The 22174-nt window shown below is 41.8% G+C and overlaps 1 protein-coding gene across 1 annotated transcript in view; it reads right to left on the reverse strand.

Moving 5' to 3' along the window:
* Window positions 1–22174, reverse strand: part of Ndc80 (NDC80 kinetochore complex component) — a 37295-nt gene that overhangs the window by 3669 nt on the left and 11452 nt on the right. The window contains 10 exon segments of the mRNA NM_001126270.3: window positions 1335–1437; window positions 2320–2450; window positions 3550–3642; window positions 7942–8031; window positions 10564–10716; window positions 12263–12468; window positions 14674–14818; window positions 15806–15912; window positions 17491–17584; window positions 18836–18925. Of these exon segments, the coding sequence (NP_001119742.2) occupies window positions 1335–1437; window positions 2320–2450; window positions 3550–3642; window positions 7942–8031; window positions 10564–10716; window positions 12263–12468; window positions 14674–14818; window positions 15806–15912; window positions 17491–17584; window positions 18836–18925 (1212 nt within the window).

A 22174-nucleotide genomic window follows, 5' to 3' on the forward strand; every position in this document is an offset into this window, starting at 1 on the left:
CCAGTGGCCTTGTGATGCATATTTCAGAATGTAACCCCATCATTATTCAAACATAACTGTAATATCAAACTGAGACTTGGTTTTAAGTTTCATATTCATTGCATGTATTTGTGATTGTGGTTAACATTTTATTTATTTTTGTTATTTTATGTATTTGAGTGCTCTATCTGCATGTACACCTACATACCAGAAGAGGGCATCAGATCATAGATGGTTGTGAGTCACCATGTAGTTGCTGGGAATCAAACTCAGGACCTTTGGAAGAGCAGTAGTGCTCTTACTGGCTGAGCCATCTTTCCAGCCTGTTGTATTAAGACAGGGTTCACTGTGTAATATCCCTGGCTGTCCTGAAACTCATTTTGTAGACCAGAATGGCCTCAAATTCACAAAGATCTACCTATATCTGTCTCCAAGTGCTGAGATTAAAGGTGTGCACCCCAGTACTGTGTGCATGTGATCTGTAGCTCAGGGTGGCCTGGAAGTCATCGCAGTGCCGTTGCTTCAGGCTCTGGAGCATTAGGAGCACCACTATGCCCACTGCTTGGCATCTCATAGTTCGCTCACGTGGGTTTGTTTTTTTTTTTGTGACAGTGTCCCCCTCCCTCTGTAGTTCAAGCTGGTCTTACACCTGTGAGCCTCCTGGCTGGGCTTGCCTAGTTTTGGACTATAATCATATACATTAATTGTACCTAGCCTTAAGCTGAGGACCTTGGCACTCTGGGCACTGGGATTACAGCGTATGTAGCTATGTCCTTAGCTACTAAGGCTAAAAAGTCCTTAATTCTAATTAAGTTGAATTTGTAAAGAATTTCTTCTGGCACCTGATTTAAGAACATTTTATAACTGCTGAGTTGTAAAGACAGTCTCACAGTCTAGCCTCACCTGACCTCAGAGCCTACAGCCCACAGCCCACATGGCTCTAGGCTCTGTGTGAGGCAGGATCTGCCCCCCAGAGAGTGGTTTGTCTCCCTCAGGGTCTACCCTGCAGCACGCCCTTCTCTCGTTCCAATGCCACTCCCATGCTCGCACATCTACTTTTGCCTTCTTTGAGACATGCTGGCCGTCAACAGCAACTCCCCAGCCTCAGCTTCCTAAATGCTGGAACCAGGCAAGGGCCCACGCCTGACCTATTCCCCTTCCCTCTGCTCTGTGTGTGGTGTATCTGAACATTATTTTATAAAGTGTACACGTAGTCTTTTATAATCCTGCCACACCAGTACACAAGATCCTTCTGATAGATAACCAGTTTTCATGAACCTTAGAATCGTAATTTAGTTCTTATAGATACAAGTAGAAAATGTCTCTTAGAATTCAGTAAAGACCTCCACCCTTACCTCCAAAGACCCTACATGTGTAGCAACCATCTCCAAAAGACGTTGTAAGTTGTTTCCCACCTTTCTTCTTTCTTCAGTTGTGGTCTGCACAGCTAACTGGTATCTACAGAATTAAGATTTAAGAAAAAAGGACAACTTGTTTAATGTCTCAGAGTAAATGAGTAAATCAACACTGCATAGGAACCTGAGGAAAATGCGAATTTTGCCTTTACTTACACTACCGCTTCCCTTGGAAATATTTGGTGAACAGGAGAAAACCACACCTGGTAGAACCTGTGTAAACGCCACGTAAGGGACACCGGCTGCTTCAGGTCATTGCATGTGTGGTCGGCTACCCTGTGTGCACACCTCCATCCCATTTCCACCTCTCAGCTCAAGTGCAAGGCTACAGTGCCTGGCTTTGCAGGTCTTCTTAAGTTGAAGAGTATTTACTGTACTGCTTATGTATTTCTTAACAATTTAAGATTTGCCCAGCTGCACACGTTAGAGCACGACTTTAGTCAAAAAGGTAGGTGGATCTCTGTGAGTTCAAGGTCAGCCTGCTCTGCATAGTGGGTTCCAGAACAGCCTGGGCTGCACATAAAGATCCTGTCTCAAAAACAAAAATTGAAACAAAACTAAACAACAACAAAATTGATTTGTCTCCAGGCATTAAAAGCCATTCAATAATCTAGTTAGGCAATAACTATAATAGTGGAAGGCATCTTACATTTTGTCTCTCTACTTAAATTCTTCAAATCTTCTCATTCTTTACACCCCAAAAAGCTTTATAATAGGAATTAAAGAAAAAAAAATCAGAATTAGTTTTTTCCCCTTGCTTTGTTTTTAAGACAGGGTTTCTCTGTGCAATAGCTGTGGCTAGAAGACCAGGCTTGGCCTTGAACTCACAGAGATCCGCCTTCTTTCCTCTGCCTCCCAAGTATTATGACTAAAGGCGTGTGACATGGCGCCTGGCCAAAGCCAGCTCTCGGTTCGGTGAACTCACTCCCGCTGGACGGCGTCCAGCTCGCCCATGGCCTCGCTGAGACCCTCGTTCACTGCGCTTTCCAGCAGGTGCTTGTGTTTCTCCAGGGAGTCAAGCTCACTGGCACACTTCTTGTCTTCTTCCTCAGCTTCCTACAGGAGAAAACAGTTTTCCTTGATATTTACATTCTATTTGCTCAAGGTGTACTAAGAAAGTGTAAAGCACTTAAAAAACATAATGTTGTATCATTTGTATTCCCAAGATGCTGACTGCCTTCTTTAGCCATTTCCCTGGAGAACGCTGTATTGTAAACACAAATGTGCCCTTTCCAAGAGGCCTCTGGGTAGGAACTCACTCAATAGTGTTCCAAGACTAATTTATAGAAAACCTGGTATTTTGAAACAAATTTTCCACACAAGCGTTAACTATGTATAGGAAAGGAGCCCGATCTCAGACTCCCAAGCTTGTGAAGATGAAGTATATGGCTTTATAAAGTCTTCGCTTTAAATGTCTCAAAGAATAAACAAATTTTCATGGAGGAAGCATGATAAAAGTAAAAATGACCAAATATATCGTATCTCATATGCAGATCAGATTAGTTTTATATTTTCTAAAATTTCCACATTGCTGAGAAACAAACAAACCCAAACCAAAACAGCCCATCCTAAATATAACCTAGGACAAGACACAACTTTGCATCCTGTTAGCATAACTAATAACGACAAAGCTGAACGTTATCATTAAAATGTGTAAGTGCCAATGAATCTGAAGACACGCTTGATCAAACGCAGTGTTGGTCAGCACAGTGCTAGCCAGTCCTGCACCTTACCCCCTCTGGGGCTCTTCAGTAGTTGGGCATTTAGTTAGGACAGTCAGTCTGCAACGATCCCTAATGGACAATTATATAACGCACCTGACTGGGGCTCATTCTTTAGGAGTACTTAGCACTAACTCAATAAAAATACATGAGATTATAGTTTATTATTTATTGAGACATGGTATTGCTATGTATGTGCAGCCCAGGGGGGTCTCATGCCTGTGCCAATCCTCCCTGATATCAGGGTCCTCCAAATATTGAGATTAAAGGTAAGACAAAACGACACCTGACTTTTGGGTTGAGTTTTGAGACTGCCCCTCAGTGTACATGTGCCACCACATCCTGCTAAGATTTCAGAGTGACATCAGAGAATGTGCATGGACAATCAGTCATTAGAGTCTTGGCTGAGATGAACAACCTGGTCAGGTTCTTACCTTAACTTTTTGTTGGTAAAGGTCGTCCAGCTTTTGAACCTCTTCCTTCAGCATTCTCACAGCCCTCTTGCTTTCTGTTTTCACGGTGTTCAGCTTGGGGATAAAACCTTGGTTGAGAAATCACAACTAACACAAAACACCAAAGTTTCTTTAAGATAAAAATTTCATACTTTCTTTTATACAGAGTATTTGTTTATTTACTGTGTATATGAGTGTTTTGCCAGCATGTGAGTCTGTGGACCATGTGTGTGCCTGGTGCCCACTAAAGAAAGGGGGCATCAGATCCCCTGAGGCTGGAGTTATCAGATTGTGAGCTGCCACATGGGTGCTGGGAATCAAACCTGGGCCCTTTCCAAGGGCCACAAAGGCTCTTAACCACAGAGTCAACTCTCCAGCTCTTTATTTACTTTTATAGAATTTCATTTTTAAAAACGATTCTACTTTATGTATATAAGTGTTTTACCTGCATGAATGCATGTATGTATGCATGTATGTATGTGTACCATGTGCACACTTGGTGCCTATGGAGTCCCCAGAACTGGAGCTACAAGAGGCTGTGAGCTGCTACATGGGTACCGGCAGCTGACCCTGGGTGCTCTGCAGGAACAGCAAGTGCTCTTAGTCACTGAGCTGTCTTCCAGCTCCAGCGGCTACTTAATTTTTTTTTTAAACACAGATGTCAAAACGAACATTAGGAAAAAGTTAGCCTCTTGGACAGATGTTGCTGAGAAAACTGAGTATGTACCTGTAGAAAAATACCGTGTCTTCCTTCATATGTGAAACCTGGATTTAAGTTTCTATGTGTTTGTGTGTGTGCAGGGATGGTTCATGAGACTAGAGAGAACTGTGAAAGGGAAAAACAGATCTTAAGGGATGGGGTGGTTTAAGATAAGGCAATGGATCACTGTGCCAGGAATACAGAAAGGAGGCAACTGTGGGCAAGGGAACAGAAGGGAAGGGCAGCCAGAAGGGTGCATGCCAGGGTGAAATCTACTACTTTGTAGCTAATTTAATAATCTTCTAATGGAAAATATTTGTTCTTGCAGCCATCTTCCCACTTGTAATGGAGTCCACAGGGCAGGTGCTGGCTACATCGGTACTGGTGACATCTATTGCAGTACCAGGCATGTGGTCGTGTATAAAGCATGGGCCGAGCCCGTGGTTGCTACGCATGGACCTAATTCTAGAACTTAGAAGGCAGGGCCCAAGGCTGCGGGCTACACTCCTGTGCTGACGAGCAAGGCCCTGTCAGTGACTGGTGTAACCTTTTCCGTGACAGCATTTAGGCTGTTGTATAGGCTCACAGTAACCTCATGATAATTATATTTATGCTCTGAAAATTCTCAAGTCCTAAAATCTTCTGGCCTTTAATGTTTGAAAACACTCATCCCTAAAATAACTTGTTAATGAAATCTTTTTCAAGAGCCAATTCTTTTTCTGGTTGCTCATTTTTCCTTTCATCTGGAGCCAATTTTGAGATCTTTATTTTATTTTAATTTTTTTGTTAGATCCAATTGGTAAGATATAATTGCCCACTTAAACATGCAAAGCCCGGTACTATCCATCCCTTGAGAACATTAATAACAACCTGTAAATACACAGAGCAGAATCTTAACATCACCTGCCGTCTTGTCCTGCCATGGCTTCTCAGCCCCTCTCCTTGAGATCTTTATTACTCATGCTGTAATCCATACCAGTCCTCTCATTTCTTTTAGACAGGTTTCTGTTTTATAAGCTAGGCTGGGCTTGAACTTGCTATGTAGCTCAGGCTAACCTTGAACTCGAGACTCTTTTACCTCAGCTTTCGGAGTGCTGGGATTACCACTGTGTCACACGCATCGATGTATAACGGGTGTATATGGGTATTTTATAAGCATGTTTGTATCACGTGCCAGACGAGGGTGCGGATCTTCCAGGATGGGAGTTACTGACGGTTGTGAGCCACTATGTGGGTGCTGGGAGCTGAACACAAGTCCTCTGGAAGAACAACTTCTGGGCCATCTCTCTAAGCTCATCTGTCTGTCTGTCTATATGGTATATACTATCTATAATTATTATATATAATTACTTTATATATAAATGTTTTGCCTGCATGTAGGTGTGTGTCATGTGCTTATGAAAATCAGAAGAACTGGAGTCAAAGGTTGTGAGCCACTGTGTGGTGCTAGGAATTGAACTCAGGTCATCTGCAGGAACAATCAGCATTCTTAACCAAGTCTTTAGCCATATATGTGCGCACACACACACACATACCACACAGACATGCCACACACACACACACACACACACACACACACACACACACAGACACACCACACAGACATGCCACACATCACACACACACACACACACACACACACACACACACACCACACAGACATGCCACACACACACACACACCACAAGACATGCCACACATATCACACACACACACACACACACACACACACACCACACAGACATGCCACACACACACACACACACCACACAGACATGCCACACACACACACACACACACCACACAGACATGCCACACACACACACACACACCACACAGACATGCCACACACACACACACACACACACACACACCACACAGACATGCCACACACACACACACACACCACACAGACATGCCACACACACACACACACACACACATACCACACAGACATGCCACACATATCACACACACACACACACACACACACACCCCACACAGACATGCCACACATATCACACACACACACACACACCCCACACAGACATGCCACACATATCACACACACACACACACACACACGCACACACACACACCACACAGACATGCCACACATATCACACACACACACACACACACACACACACACCACACAGACATGCCACACATATCACACACACACACACACACACACACACACACCACACAGACATGCCACACATATCACACACACACACACACACACACACACACACCACACAGACATGCCACACATATCACACACACACACACACACACACACCACACAGACATGCCACACATATCACACACACACACACACACACACACCACACAGACATGCCACACATATCACACACACACACACACACACACACACACACACACACACACACACACACACACGGGTATTTTTCTTGGGGGGGGGTTGAGTCATGAGCTCATATAGCTCAGGCTGGCTCTGAACTTCCTATGTAGCCCAGGGTAGCCTTCAATACTGGATTCTCTGCCTCTAAAGCTGGGATTACAGGTACTCACCATTGTACTCAAGTTTAACTCACCAACTTTTTAAAAAAAGATTGACTTGTTTATATTGTGTTTCTTCATGATTCAAACTAACTTGCTTTATTTCTAACCATAGCTCATGTTTCATTTTAAAATTTCCTATCTTTTATTTTTGTGATACAGGATCTTACTCTGGCCCAGCCTGGCCGGGAACTTGCAACCCTCCGGGCCTCTGCATTCAAAGTGCTGGACCTGCAGGTACAAGGTAACACTATCCCAGGGACGAACCCAGGGCCTCAAGCTCATGCTAAGAAGTACTTAGCACAAGGCCGAGTTTGCAGCCTATGAAGTCAGATTCCACGGAGGCTGTTAACATCGAAAACAGCTCTCTATGGTTACTTTGGTAGCTACTTATGAAATGCCAGTTTATTTATAGATTAAAAAAAGGGACAACTTTCTGTTTTGAGACAGGGAGATAACAACAAGTCTTGGCTAGAACAGTTCCTGAAGAATTGTGCTAGCCTGGGCTTCAGTCACTGTTCTGAGTTACTGAATACAGTGGCTGTGGTGGTGTCTCATGGCTACAGAAGGCATTATGTCTCAGGTGACTGAGAGCAGGAATTGCTGTCAGTGCTCCTCCTCAGCCTCCTGAGTGCTGGGGTGACACACGAGTCACACCACATCCAGCTGAAAACTACCTTAAAAACATTCCACAGGCACCCGACTCATTCCACGACCTCACAGTCCCAGCTAAGTAGCTTCTAAACATTAATGGGATATAAGAAGCCCACCTCAAATCCACACGAATATAAAAAGAACACTGGATTATGTCAAGAAGCAAGTGGAGAAGACTGAGTTTATCCCACTTTATCATGGTGGTAATGAAGACTCAAGTGGTTAAAGAACTTAGTTCCTTTACACCAGTCAAGGTTAGCACCAACCTTCATTTTCCATAATTTTAATTAAAACTTATGGGAGGCAGAGGCAGATGAATCTCTGAGTTCAAGGCCAGGGTGGTCTACAGAGGGAGTTCTAGGACAACCAGGATTACACAGAGAAACCCTGTCTTGAAAAACAATTTAAATGGTTATTGCTCAGAAACCACAAGTCACACTTGTGTTAACTTCAGTCACCTGTACCATACTTACTTGTTCTAAAGTATCCTCCAGACCCATCTTTTTATTCAGAGCTTTGTTAATTTCTTCTTCGATTTCATTCAAGAGTTCTTTGAGAGGTGCCTAGAAATACAGAAAAACAGTGAGAAGATATCTGATGATAAACTTCTCCCATGAAGCTTGTCTACATCACAATGTGTCACTTTTGAAGAAATAAAATAAAGCCATGGCATTTTAAATATAATATATAATATACCAATGAGGAGAAAACACCTTTGATAATTTTGAAGACAACATTTAAGAAAAAAAAAAAAAAGCTAGTCTCAACCTTCATCCTTCCACAGGCTGGGAGTATGTGTCACAATGCCTGACACGTTCTATGTATTATTATTATTTTTTTTAAAGATGTATTCATTTATTATATATAACTACACTGTAGCTGTCTTCAGACACACCAGAAGAGGGCATCAGATCTCTTTACAGATGGTTGTGAGCCACCATGTGGTTGCTGGGAATTGACCTCAGGACCTCTGGAAGAGCAGTCAGTGCTCTTAACCGCTGAGCCATCTCTCCAGCCCCGTTCTATGTATTATATGTTTGCATGTATGTTCCTGTGAGCGCAGGTACCTGCTGAGGACACACCTAGTTGGGTCTCTCTGGAGCTGCATTATAGGAGGTTATGAATTCACTGATGTGGGTGCTGGGAATAGAACCTGGGTCCTCTACAAGAGCAGTCAGTACACTCTCTTAACCATGAGTCATCTCTCCATCCCATTTCTCTTAATACTTCACAAAGATTTAGTCTCATAATTTTGGTAGGACTTCTGTTTGGCTTCTAATCTATTGATTTTATTTCAACATTATACATTTTTTATTGTACTTTTAAAATTGAGAGAATACCTACTTTAAAATAAGTAGAATAATTATGTGAAAATAAACTTAGCTGAAACGAAACTTAGTGAATTTAGTATAGTTACAATGTTATGTAAATTTCATTTGCACTTTTAAAATACATCCTCTCTTCAAAAAGAAAATGCCACAGGCCATTGTATATCAAGCAGATCTTTTCAAGTTATTATAGGTTCTAATTTTGACCAGTACCTTTTCTGGTGCTGTGCATCAAACCTAAGACCTTTTACAATAAACATGGACTCTACCCTGAGCACAAACCCAGCCCCTGGGGCCAGAGTAACAGGCAGGTGTGGATTAGTAGCTGCAGGTGCTGGACTTTGAATTTGGGATCTCTGCAAAGGGCATGCACACTCTAACCATCTATCCAGCATCCCACGTGTACTTTACAAGTATTTCTAGAGATGAAAGTAATCTCTCTCCCTTTCTGAGCATATTCCTCGTACCTGAATAACCTTTTACAAGACTATTTGATCCAGGTAATTATTCTATTGCTGCGGTCATATCGAACCACTCAAGGCAGTAAGATCTTGCCTCAAAACCACGAATGAATAGGGGGTGGGAATGGGGCGGGATCTAGCTGGCTTGACTTAAGCAATGTCTGTTCATTAATAAACTGCCGTACGGGCCACTAGTTGAAGTCTCCATTTTGGGCTGGGGATTTAGCTCAGTGGTAGAGCGCTTACCTAGGAAGCACAAGGCCCTGGGTTCGGTCCCCAGCTCCGAAAAAAAGAACCAAAAAAAAAAAAAAAAAAAAATAAACTGCCATTTCTGCTTGGGTATTTTATCTCTAGCACACAGCTGGTCTTCAACACAGTTTGCACACAACAGATACATGACAGATGAATAATTCTCCCATCCAAGTACCAACTAGAACTGATCCTGCTTAGCTTCTGATTAGATGAGATCAGCAGGTTCAGGGTGGCTCGGCCATAGGCTAGATGAATAGTTCCCAAGGGAAAAATGCATAGCCTCTGACTCTACATTTTTGTATTCAAAAGTATTTCAAAGATGGAATTTTAGTACTAACAATAAAACTATAACTCTTATGAATAATCTAAACATTGTAATACAGCAATAAAAACTTTTTCTTCTCAAAATTATCTCCTTGGTCATTTCAAAATTAGACATTTCTTATTCTTGTTAATTACTTACATTTCTTTTTTCTTTTATTTTTTGCCTTAAAAAATAATCCATTATACTTTATGCCTTCATGTGTGTGGTTGTACCTAGAACTTTCCCCACAGATGTAGTGCAAATACTTCATCTTTCAAGATTACAGTGTAGAGACTACCCCTCTTTTTTTTTTTTTTTGGAGCTGGGGACCGAACCCAGGGCCTTGCGCTTCCTAGGCAAGTGCTCTACCACTGAGCTAAATCCCCAACCCCGAGACTACCCCTCTTTAGTCTCTGGCCGGAGAGAATATCTGTTTACCAACCTGAAGGGCTTCCAGTAAAGCATGCATTTGGCATTTGACAGCACTGCTCTCCCAAGAGGGGCTGAAGGTAACTTGAAAACAAAGGTTACCTCAGATTGTTGACACAGTCTTGATACCTGTTTTACTTGTAATCAACTTTCCTTGTGGATAGTTGGATAGAGTAAAGTAGGCACAGAGAGCAAGGCTTTTTAAGGTTAAAACTTACATGTGAGACAAGTTTTCTGCTCCTTAGAAAGGAGAACAGTCAGTGTCTCGCTCTTGAGTGTAGTCCTAGGTCATGGACAGACTCAATTGGAACACATACTTACATACACTTGAGTCCTGTATTTGACAAGGCAGTTGGCACCAGCCTCAGGATTAAACTTAATTTCAAAGTCATAACCTTTGGAATTCTCAGCACCCTTGGGGATAAGCTTCAGTTTTCTAGCCAACTTGTGGTACTCTGCTAACTGTGCTTCAATCTGTGAAGAGAACACAGAAATGTCAATGTGAAGCAGCCTACATTTGTGTTGGTGAGCGTGAGCAGCACACCACTGTTCGTTCATTAACTCCGTGTAATTTAGATCAACTAAAACCTATGTTCTCAAACCTAGATAGAAATATGAAATTGTCAGACTTGACAATATGTAAAACACTTTAATTACCAAAAAGAAAAGATAATTTACATTTCAAATTGTTGATTCTATTGAAGAAATTTAGTAGTCATTTTTCTCTCTGATCTTCAATGGTGCCACTGAATTACATTACCAGAAAGGTATTCTTTCACCTTTAATGGAGTCTCCAGTGTTTTCACCCTCTAACTTAACGTATTTGTTCAATTTTACTAGCTGAATGTAAGCTCTTCCGAAGTAAATACAGCCCTCCCTTGGCCTAGGACACAGCCTGGCTGTCTCTCTCCTCTTTCGTTGTCCTTCTAAGACCAAGGGGTAGTTTATCTATCTACTCCTTCCGGCTCCACGTTTAGTCTAATGAGAAAGCCTCCAGGAGCTCACTCCATGTCTCTGGTTTCCTCCCGTCAGTGAACACTTCTGATCCTCTAGATGCAGCTGCAGCATTAGACTTCACAGGAGTGCTGGAAGGCAGTGCCCGGTTGAAATGGGGGCCAAGAATTTAGTACAGAAAGAAAGTTCCAGATGGATCCTCTACAGCGAGCGTTGTGTCCTACAGATGATAATGTTTAGATTGCGTGTGTCCTCAGGTGCTCTGACACTGCTCAAGCACCGAGCACACCAGGCTTTTTCACGTGGCCAGAGTTCCTTTCCTAGGCCACTGCGTACCCACCTTCCGACATTTTCTCCCTTTCAGCTTATTCATCCAAATAAATCTGTTATTTCTTTTAGCTTCATAGACCCAGTGTTTACTCAGTCCAGAGATTTATAACCTTCCCTTTCTTACAGAGCATTTGAGAGAGAAGGTACCCTGGAATAACTCACTTGAGATTCACTGATATAGTCTAATAATATTTCATTTTCTAAAGAAGCAAGTGGAGGCTATGGAAGGTTAGATGATGCAGACAGCAGCAAATTGGAGGCTAACGCTCAATCAGTGATGACCAAATTCTAGGTTCAAAGGCCTTGGGAGCTGCATCCTTCTCTTTGTTATTCCTACTGTACATGGTCTCCTGAGCACGATAAGCTTCTGCGCTATCACTGAGGGATACCTGTTAGTTCTTAGAAATGTGTACACAAACTTTCTTTATACACAAGGATGGAGCTTGTCCCCCAAGGATCAGGAAGATAAGGGAATGTAGGTGACGACTTACACTGAACTAACTGCTTGCTCAATGCTATGCTAGAATCACCTACAGGATCCCCACCCTCTCAATTTCTTGGTTTATTATCTGAAAACTGAGTTTATCTTAAATTTGACATATATACTCATATATACTTGTGAAAAAAGGTCAGCACCAGAAAAGTTTATCACTCTACCTTCTGAATTCCTCTTGGTTACACAGACCTGTACTGACATCAGCTGTGATGAGGGCACTAAGTATATGGCATGACTTACCGCCTCTTTGCCTCTGGCATATTTTAATTCCTCATTCCACATTTGTTGTTGTTCGGCTTCCAGGTCTTTGGTTAATTTATTTATAGTCTGCTGCAATTCATTTTTCTCATGATTTATTCTCTCAATGTCAGCGATCGAATACTTCTGGTTATCAACAACACTCTGTAGTCGAGTGTTTTCCTGTTTAACTGTCTCACATTCTAGCTCTGCATTGGAAGAAACGAAAATGTCAAGTTTCTTTAATTTCTACAAAGAAACTGACGGCATCATTTAAGATGGCTGAATTTAAATATCCATTTTATACACATACACCTTTTCTTCCAGTAACCGATCCTACTTCAGTAAGGATATAAGGCAACCCAACTAAAGTTTATGTTGACTTTCTCCACAGTGGCTTCGGTACAAATTCAGAAAGAACCATGCGACAAAGGAGCCCGTCTAAGGTTACACTTAAACCAGGTATAGTCTGACTCCGTCAATGCTCATTTTAAGTGCTTCCAATACTCTTGTACAATTTCTTTGAATTATTCAGAAATGTGGTTTTCACAGTATAATTGGTAAGCTCTACCTCTGAACTGGTTTACATAACTTTAGGAATATGTTACATATCTGCACAAAAGCATGACATATGTAGAGAATTTAAATATGTCGTAATCATTTGTAGTCAAAAATGGCTTTCAGTAGTCAAGGAAGCTAAAATATTTAGAGAACTAAAACAAATGGCAGATGAAGCATTATTCTTTCTTCAACTCAGCTTGCAGTTTTTTGGACAAATATTCTGATAAGAATAAGACACAGGAGGTGCTGGAATGATTTACTTTTAAACTGCAGTTTGATGGCTCTGGGAATTTAGGTAACCTCTGCTGTGCTTCTGGTGTCACAGAAGTTAGCAATAGGACATAACATTTCCCAAAGCTTCACTAAGGTTTCCATGTGTTTCTAAACAGATGTTACGAAGACACAGGATTCACATGAGCCTCCTTAGATGTGTTTCTGATTTTATAGGATGGTGCATGTGTAGGCTGCCATCTTGTTGCAGCTGCTGACTTGCTTACACGGGACTGACAGAGGATAAGACATCAAGAACCTAGCTGATTAGGCCCAGTGAGGCAGCTCAGCCAGGAGACCCAAGATGTGCAAGCCTGGCAAACAGTTTGATTTCCAGAACCAAACGAACTCTGCGAGAACTGTCCTTTTACCTACATGTGTGCCCTGTGGTATGTCCCGTACATATGACATATACATGCTAAATAAAAATATGAAAATTATCAAAAAGGAATCTAGCTTATCATATAAAATATTCATATACAATGTACTATATCATATACATATAAAATCACATACAAGTTCCTATTCAGAAGACCTCTGTTCTTCAACAGCCTGTCTACTGGCTTCAGAAGGTTTGCACTCAAGCTGGGCAGGAACAGCAGTGCATACCTATAACCCTAGTGCTTGGGAGGTGAGTTGAAGCCAACCTGAGTTGCTCAGCAAGCCCCTGTCTAAAACCATAGAGTTATGTACTATAAATGAGTCACAGTGAGTGAGCAAGGGCTGCATTCCTCGGGAACATGTCAATATCACCTTATCTGGGAAGTGGTCTTTGTAGGTGCATCTGAGAGTGCTGACGGGAGACAACACTGGACTGTGCAGGTGTGCCTTCAGTATCATCACTGGTACCACCATGGTGACACAGAGGCCAGAGAGGTGCTCAGAAGTTTGGAGTACTTGTTGCTTTTGCAGAAGTCCAGGTTCAAAACCCAGAACCTACGTGGATGATTTACAACAACCCACAATTCCAGTCCCAGCAGATCTGACACTCACTTCTGACCTGAAGGCTCCAAGTACATAGTAGTGCACTTAGATACAAGCAGGAGAAACACTCTTTAAAAAGGAGGAAGGAAGAGGAAACAGAGAAAAGGCAATGGACAGACAGAGGCAGAGATCAGGAGTGACCTAGACATAAACTCAGGAATGTTGTCAGCCTCAGAAGCTGGAAAATGCATTTTCCAAATTTTCTGAGTAGCTTGGTGAGCACAAATTTATTGAATCTTAGATTACATTTATAATTGTGAGAGTAAAAATGTATTATTATTTTGGGTTTTCAAGACAGGTCCTCACTGTATAGCTCTGGCTGTCCTGGAATTCACTATGTAGCCCAGGCAGGCCTTGAACTCTCAGAGATCCACCCACCTGTCTCCCAAGTGCTGGGATTAAAGACACACACCACTATGCCTGGCTGAGAACAAATTCTTATTGTTTTATCCATGAACGATGTGATAGTGTTACAGCAGATCACTACAGAAAGCACTGTAAAGCTTGGTAGATGCCAGAAAAGTTATCACAGAAGGAAAAGGTTACCTGCTGTTTCCAGGCCAAACTGAGCGACCCCATGTACCATTAGCTCTGCTTACCCAGTCTACCAATCTCTTCATCAAGACTGCTCAGTTTCTGCTCCAGAATGGATGAATGAGACTCCAAATTGCTCATGTATGCTTTATAGTTTTGAACATCTGCTTGTAAGGAAGCTTTCAGTTTCCTCAATGATATCAGACGGTTCTTGAAAGAACATATTAAATTAGTTATTTTCACCAAAAAGCACTCTGTATTTTAAAGAAAGCAATATTATTTACACTTATCTCAGAGGAAGTCAAAAGAACTACAAAAACAAAACAAACAAACAAACAAAAAAACCCCCCCAAAACCCCCTATAGTATTATTATTATAACTTAATTTAATGAGAGACTTCAAACAGTTTAGGATAGGAAAAACTAAAGACAATGTAGAAGCTCAAATATCTAAATCTGGTTACCATGCAGAACAATCTGGGTGTTCCACTAATGAAACACAAGGTACAGTTAAGATGCTGCTCTCAGGGCTGTAAGAGGCTCAGGGCTGTGTTCTTCACAGGACCTGCATTAGATTGCTAGCACCCACATGGTAGCCAACTGCCCTCTGAACCTTGAGTTCAGGTTTCCATGGCCACTTTTAACATATGGTACATAGATATGCATGCAGGCAGCACACACACACACACGCGCGTGCGCGCGTGCGCGCGCGCACACACACACACACACACACACACACACACACACACACTCCAAAACAAAACCCATATTCTCATCTCACCCCTATAAAATTCTGTAGGCTATTCTCGCTATGCTATTCTATACTAGAAGCCAGTTTGTTACCATTCTGTTTTCACCAACTGAAACCCAGTGCCTCGTGAGAACAGTGCTCCCTGCAAGTAAATACTTCAGGGACCTTGTTTAAAAGATGTAAACAGGCAGGAATCTTTCATCATATTCTGAGCACCATTAGTCCACGGCTGATAGACCACAAGGGAAAAACAAAGCACCACAGACACCATGCACGGTTTCATCGAAAGGTCCATAATATGTAAGATGAATGAATTAATAAATAATGAGAAGTCTAACCTTTAAGGGCTCATTTGTTAGCCCATTTCAAACACCTTCCGTAAGAGTTTCCTGAGAGGCTTGAGAGTCTAAAGAGCTGTCCAGTGAGTTCAGAAACACGTTTACTAACCGGTTCTTTTTCTCTTTCCTGCTCCAGTCTTGCAATCTGTTCATTCAGTGCTTTGTTTTCCTCCACGAGTGATTCCAGCTTGGACGCATCTACCTTATACAAGTCCTCTGGAGACAAAGTCCAAACACCTCATCAGAATCAGTGCACGGTGCTCTCGTGTTTTCAGCAGCTGATTCCCTCACTCCCCAGACCAGGACTCCGGCACACCGCTGTCTGTGCTAGAAATCCTTTGCTTCCCTCCTGGAATGTCCCGTTGCCCTTAGCTTGCTTAAAGCTTCCTTCCACGGCACTGGCTGCTGTTTGCCTACAGTTCCTCCCTGGATTACTATTCCTTTCTACCTAACAGAGTACCAGCTCCTGACACCAGGGTCTTATGCTCTTCATCCCTGCAGGTTTGACACTTGGGCACATGAGAAACATTTATTTGAGTGGATTCATTTGTTTGTTTAATCACATGTAAAAATATTAAGTAATTCAGTAAGTGATTTCCATATTAGATTAAAATGAATTTTCCTTTGTGTGTGTTATGTCACCTATGTATCATGAGTCTACATGTGTGCACATAGAAGCCAACAGTTGAGGTTGTGCGTCTTCTTCAGTCATTTTCACCTTACAGTTTTAGATAAGCTGTCTCTGCAAACCTAGAGCTCCCTAATTTGGTTAGATTGGCTGGTCAGCAAGCTCTAGGGATCTCAAGCATCTTCCTTCCTTTGGGATGCAGACTCAGAGCCCCATGCTTGCTGAGGATGTATTTCATTGACCAAACCATTTCTCTAGCCTTCTTAAATCTATCCATCTATTCCTTGTGCCTGTGAACAAGTTGGAACGCTCCTTTTCTTCTTTAGGATGATACAATCCTAGAAATCCTAAAGGAATGCTTTTGGTTTCCTTCTCACCTTTTGTGACATGGGTGTTAAGGTGACTTTCCCATATCATTGCATAACACTGAATTAGAAGTAATTTATTGGAAATGCAATGGCCTGCTAACTCCCTCCAAGCTTCAAGAGAGACTTTACATACTTTCCCTAAGTAGTATCTCTTAAAGCACAGACAAATGTCTTTTGTGCTCCCAACACAGAACATTTCGTATTTTAATTTGCATCTTTTTGAGACAGGTTTCTCTATGTAGTCCTGTCTGTTCTCGAACTCACTTTGAAGACCAGGCTGGCTTTGACCTCAGCAACTACCTTCCTTTGTATCTTGAGTACTGGGATTAAAGTCATGTGCCATCACTGTCTAGCTCGTTTGGTATTTTGTTACACTGCTCTCTAGTGTGCAAAGCTTCCAAGAGATGATGCATTTCTTAAACTCACATCACCAGTAAGAGTTATGACTCAGGCCGGACTGTAACAGTTATTTTTTTGTTTAATCATTACTTTCCCCCCATTAACAAACACTTTGGGGTTGGAGAGATGGCTCAGAGGTTAAGAGCACTGACTGCTCTTCCAGAGGTCCTGAGTTCAATTCCCAGCAACCACATGATGGCTCACAACCATCTGTAATGGGATCTGATGCCCTCTTCTGATGCGTCTGAAGACAGCTACAGTGTACTTATATAAATATAATAAACCTTAAAAAAAAATCTTAAGGAAACCCCAGCACTTTGTAGGTACCCACCCATTAAAGCAGCTCATGAGAAATCAGGCCCCCCAGAAAGAAGTGACAGTGCAGCCAGGGACACTCACTCAGCTTCGCCTGCAGTTCAGCATCCACGTCTTCGAAGGTGTCAGCTCCAGTCATGAACTTCTCATAGCATTTTTTTGTGTAGTCCAAAAACAACTGATTGAGTTAAACAGATTTTTAAAAACAAAGACATGACTCCCTACTTTGTTTCATTTTTTTTCAGACTGAAAATTCAAATTTGAATGAAAATTAAGCCAAGAATAGTAAGCAGTTATATAAATTTCTAAGAACAAAAAAATTAAAAGCCTGTCACTAACTATGATACAAAATGTACACAATATATCATTTCTCAATATGAATAGGGGTAAAAACATCTAACTTGGATAGAGAAGATGCTTTGAAGCCAAGCCAGAAAGCTTGCTAATAAATGTAATTCAACATAAAATACACAAATTTAGCTGGGGCTGGAGAAGCCCAGTGGCTGAGATCATTTGTCATCTTGCAGAAGACGTGGGTTCCAGCACCCACATGGTGCCTCTCAACCATTCACAGCTTCAGTCCCAGGAATCTGATGCCTTCCCTGATTTCCTTGGACACCAGGCACATACTTATATGCACCACAAAATACTCCTAAACATAAGAAAAATAAACCAAATCAACCACCCAAATCAACCAATCAAAAAAAGAATGCTGGGGCTTGAGAGACAGCTTCATGGTTAAGAGCAATTGTTGCTACTGTAAGGACCTGGTTTTGGGTCTCAACAGCCACGTGGTGGCAGCCCAGAGGACCTGACATCCTCTTTTGGCCTCCACAGGCACTGTACACAGGTAGACACATACATGCAAAGCACCCATACACTGTGAGTGTACTATTAAGTGTATCTTTTTTAAAGATCAATTTACTAAAAACATTTTTAATTGATTTATTTTTATGTATATTTTGCTTGACAATTACTGTTCATGTCATTAATCCCAGCATTTGGAAGCCAGAGGCAGGAGATCTCTGTGAGTCAGGAGTCAGCCTGGTCTACATTGAGAGCTCTAGGACAGTCAGGGGTATATAGTGAGAACCTGGGCACCTTTGCCAAGGTCGCCTTTGATGGCACCTCCAATACCTAGAACTACCTGACCCCTGACGTGTGGAAGAGATTGTGTCCAGCAAGCCCTTATCAGGAATTCACTGACCATGCTGTGGAAACCCACAGCAGGACAGAGCCTGTTCAGAAGCCCCGGGCTCCTACTGTGGCTACCTGAGGATAAAGTGAACTCAGTCTGTTACAAACAAACAAACAAACAAACAAACAAACAAACAAACTTTGTTAGAAAGCAAAAAAAGCTCTATAAAATAATTTTAGTTAAATATCAGAGCAAGCTCTTTGCATCTTACTTACGGTAATGTATAGTTACCTTATTATGCTTAATTCCATCTTCAGTTTCTTCTCCCCAAGCCTGCCCATCATCAAACAAAGGTGAGCTTTGTTTCATGGCATCATGAATCTAATTAATGTACAAGCAACACATCAAGTTGGCTGAGTTGACGATTTGTAAAATTCACTTTGAGTAATTTCTAGAAACATTTAATTATACAACTAGGAGTTCTAAAAAAGACTATATTCAGTCTTAAATATGATCCTTCATATTTTTTCTCCATCTTTATTAGATCCTTCATATTTTAATAACCAAACACTTTGGGATTTAGAAAAGAATGGGTTCTGTATTTAGTTCTGGTCCATAGAGGGACATATGCAGACGTTTGTGCTATGATTAATATAGTGAGAGTACATATATATTCTTTATATTTATGTATATGTGTATGTATGTATGAATGTGTGTATGTTTGTGTGCACACACGGATGCGTGTGCATGTAACACACCATTCACGTGGGGACCAGAGAACAGTCTGTGTGAGTTCATTTACTCCTTCTACCATGTGGGTTCTGCAGACTATCACACCGCCACGCTGGGCAGCCAGTGCCTCTACCTTCTGAGCCAACTTATTGGCTGTATATACGCATTTTAATGTAACTCCAAGAACGCAAAACAGAATGGCCACATACAGGGTAAATCAATTCATTCTCTTATATGAACTTGATTTAGATGTTCAAATGGATTAATTGGCCTATATACATACATTCAAACATAAACTTTATGCCTGCCTGCCTGACTGCCTGCCTGCGTGCCTCCCTCCCTCCCTCCCTTCCTTCCTTCGTTTCTTTCTTTGGAGATAGGGTCTCCCTCTGTCACTCTGGTTATCCTGGAACTCTATATGTAGACCACTCTGACCTCAAACTCAGAGATTAGCCTACCTCTGCCTCCCAAATTCCAGGAGTAAGGTGTGCATCCTACTCCACACTCAGCTCTTAAACTTCCAACTTTAGACACAAATATGAACTTTAGATTGAGTTTTACAATATGAAATTTTGGAAACACTCTAGTTGTTTAAATCTGAAACAGTTAAGAATGTGCTTGTCTGTAATATTAGCATTCAGGAGGCTAACGCAGGAGGAATAGGAGTTCTAGCCAGACTTGGGTACACAGCAAGACCCTGCCTCAAACAACTAACAAACAAAACAACCCAAAGATGGGTTTCACTTGGAAACAGCTCAATCTACAGATGGAAGCCTAGGAAGACGCTTTTTACTCAGCCAGAGTTGCTTGTCCCGCCACCTTTTCCTATGCTGAAGGACCAAGCTGAAGACCTTCTCTAAGACGGGCAGATTCAGGGAAGTGGTAGAAATTCTTTAGCAGGTGCAAAGTGATAGATCTCATGGAGTCTGAGAGAAGGGGAGAACGGAGCTCAGGAAGAAGTCTACGCTATCTTCCAGGTGGATCTCTGCTGCCTTGCTAGCACCATTACACCAGATATCAATAATAACTTTTATTTTGAGGTGTGGGAACTGAACATATAGTATGACACACGTTAGACCAGCAGCCCATCACGGAGACAGACATTCTTAAGTTCTCTTTTACTTTTTATCTTGACACAGGATCTAAGTTGCCCACGCTGGCCTTAACCTCTCTTTCTGTAGAGTAGCCTGGTCTGGACCCCATGATTCCTTCCTAAGGAGCTGATATTATAGGCCTAAGCAGATTTAATTCAGTAGGAAAACCATTATCTTCTATCTGAATATATCATGACTAGATATTTAAAAACTTCCTATACCTATAAACAAAGTAATAGAGAATAATTTACAACAGGGTTAATATCGTTCATTAAGAGCAATGAAGACACAAAAGGCTCAGCCACAATAACTTAGAAATATCATTATGGAAACATCAAAGTGAATGGATTTAAACATGTTGCATCCTATGAAGAAAGCTATATTTTACTGAAGAAACAAAGAAATGAAGAAATAATAAAATCAATACTGTCCCAAGTGACAATTACCCCAAATTGTTAAGATGGGAATCCTTCCCTAAGTGTTTTTTAATGTAGTCTGAAAACATGGAAGAGAGAGAGAGAGGGAGAAAGAGAGAGGAGAGAGAGAGAAGGAGAGAGAGAGAGAGAGAGAGAGAGAGAGAGAGAGAGAGAGAGAGTGTGGTAACAAGAAGTAGAACTTTAAATAGTATCGGTAGGCTGGTAAATGCTCCATGGATCAAGACCTTACTATACAAACGTGGACCTGAGCATCTGTAATCGGTGCTGGGAGGTAGAGACCGGTGGATTTTGCGGTCTGGGCAGAGGGCTCAGTGGGTGAAGTGCTCACTGTATAAGCATGAGTACTTCAGCTTGCATCCCGGCACCATGTAAAACCTGGACAAATCTGTGAGTCCCTGTGAACCCAGCAGTGGGAGGTCGGGTGGGCTGCTGAGACATGAGGATCCACGTCTGATCCACAATATGACCCTCATGGGCTAAAGGTAAAGCTGTCACAGTGTGAGTCCAGAGTGTACAGAGCCTTGACTTTGTCTCCTGCACCCTAACCAGAAACAAGCTTCCCCCCAAATCAGCATTCTTGTATATTGAATACATTGATAATAAAAAGGAAGAGAGGGTCGGAGAGAGGTAGGTAAAAGCATGCTATACAAGCCCTGGCAGCCTGGGTTTGACCCCACACATATGCCATTGTAACCATGTGTGTGCACGTGCACTTGCACTTGAACACATGGAGTAGCGGTAACGATGATGTAAAAGAAAAAAAAGTGACAGGCAATTACTCTTGTATGAAACGTTTACGTCCAACTTTAAAAAAATATATGAAAAAAATTAGCTATATTCTTTTTTTCTTGTCACATTGTCAACTATTAAAAACATGAACAAGAGACCTGGCTCAGTAACCAACTCCAAGAGGCCTTCCCATGTATGCCATGGCAAAAGCATATCTACACATAGCTTACATACACGGAGATAATACACTAAAAAGAAATCAGGGCTGAGAGGTACAGCTCAGTTTAAGAGTGCTTGCATAGCATACAAGAAGCTCAAACACTAACAGGGAGGAGCAGGGGGCAGGCAGTAAGTTTAGGGAACGACAAGTCAGTTGAAACCTGGACATAAGCTAAACACTGGAGTCCCAGTTTCATGCCTGTTGAGGTGGGAAGGTTTTAAGACTAGCTGTGAAACATAGACACAAAGTTTCCATTCCAAAAGACAAAGCAAAATAACCACTCACAATATCTTAGCTTCCTTCTTCAAATCCAAAGCAACCTGACAACAAAATAAAACAAAACAACAAACCCCCCATCTCCCTAAGTCACCGACTCAGTTTGAGATGTAAGGAGTTTCATACAAAAGGTTAAAAGCTG

This window comes from Rattus norvegicus, chromosome 9 (assembly GCF_021556685.1).
Source record: "Rattus norvegicus strain SHRSP/BbbUtx chromosome 9, alternate assembly SHRSP_T2T, whole genome shotgun sequence".
In the NCBI taxonomy this organism is placed as follows: domain Eukaryota; kingdom Metazoa; phylum Chordata; class Mammalia; order Rodentia; family Muridae; genus Rattus; species Rattus norvegicus.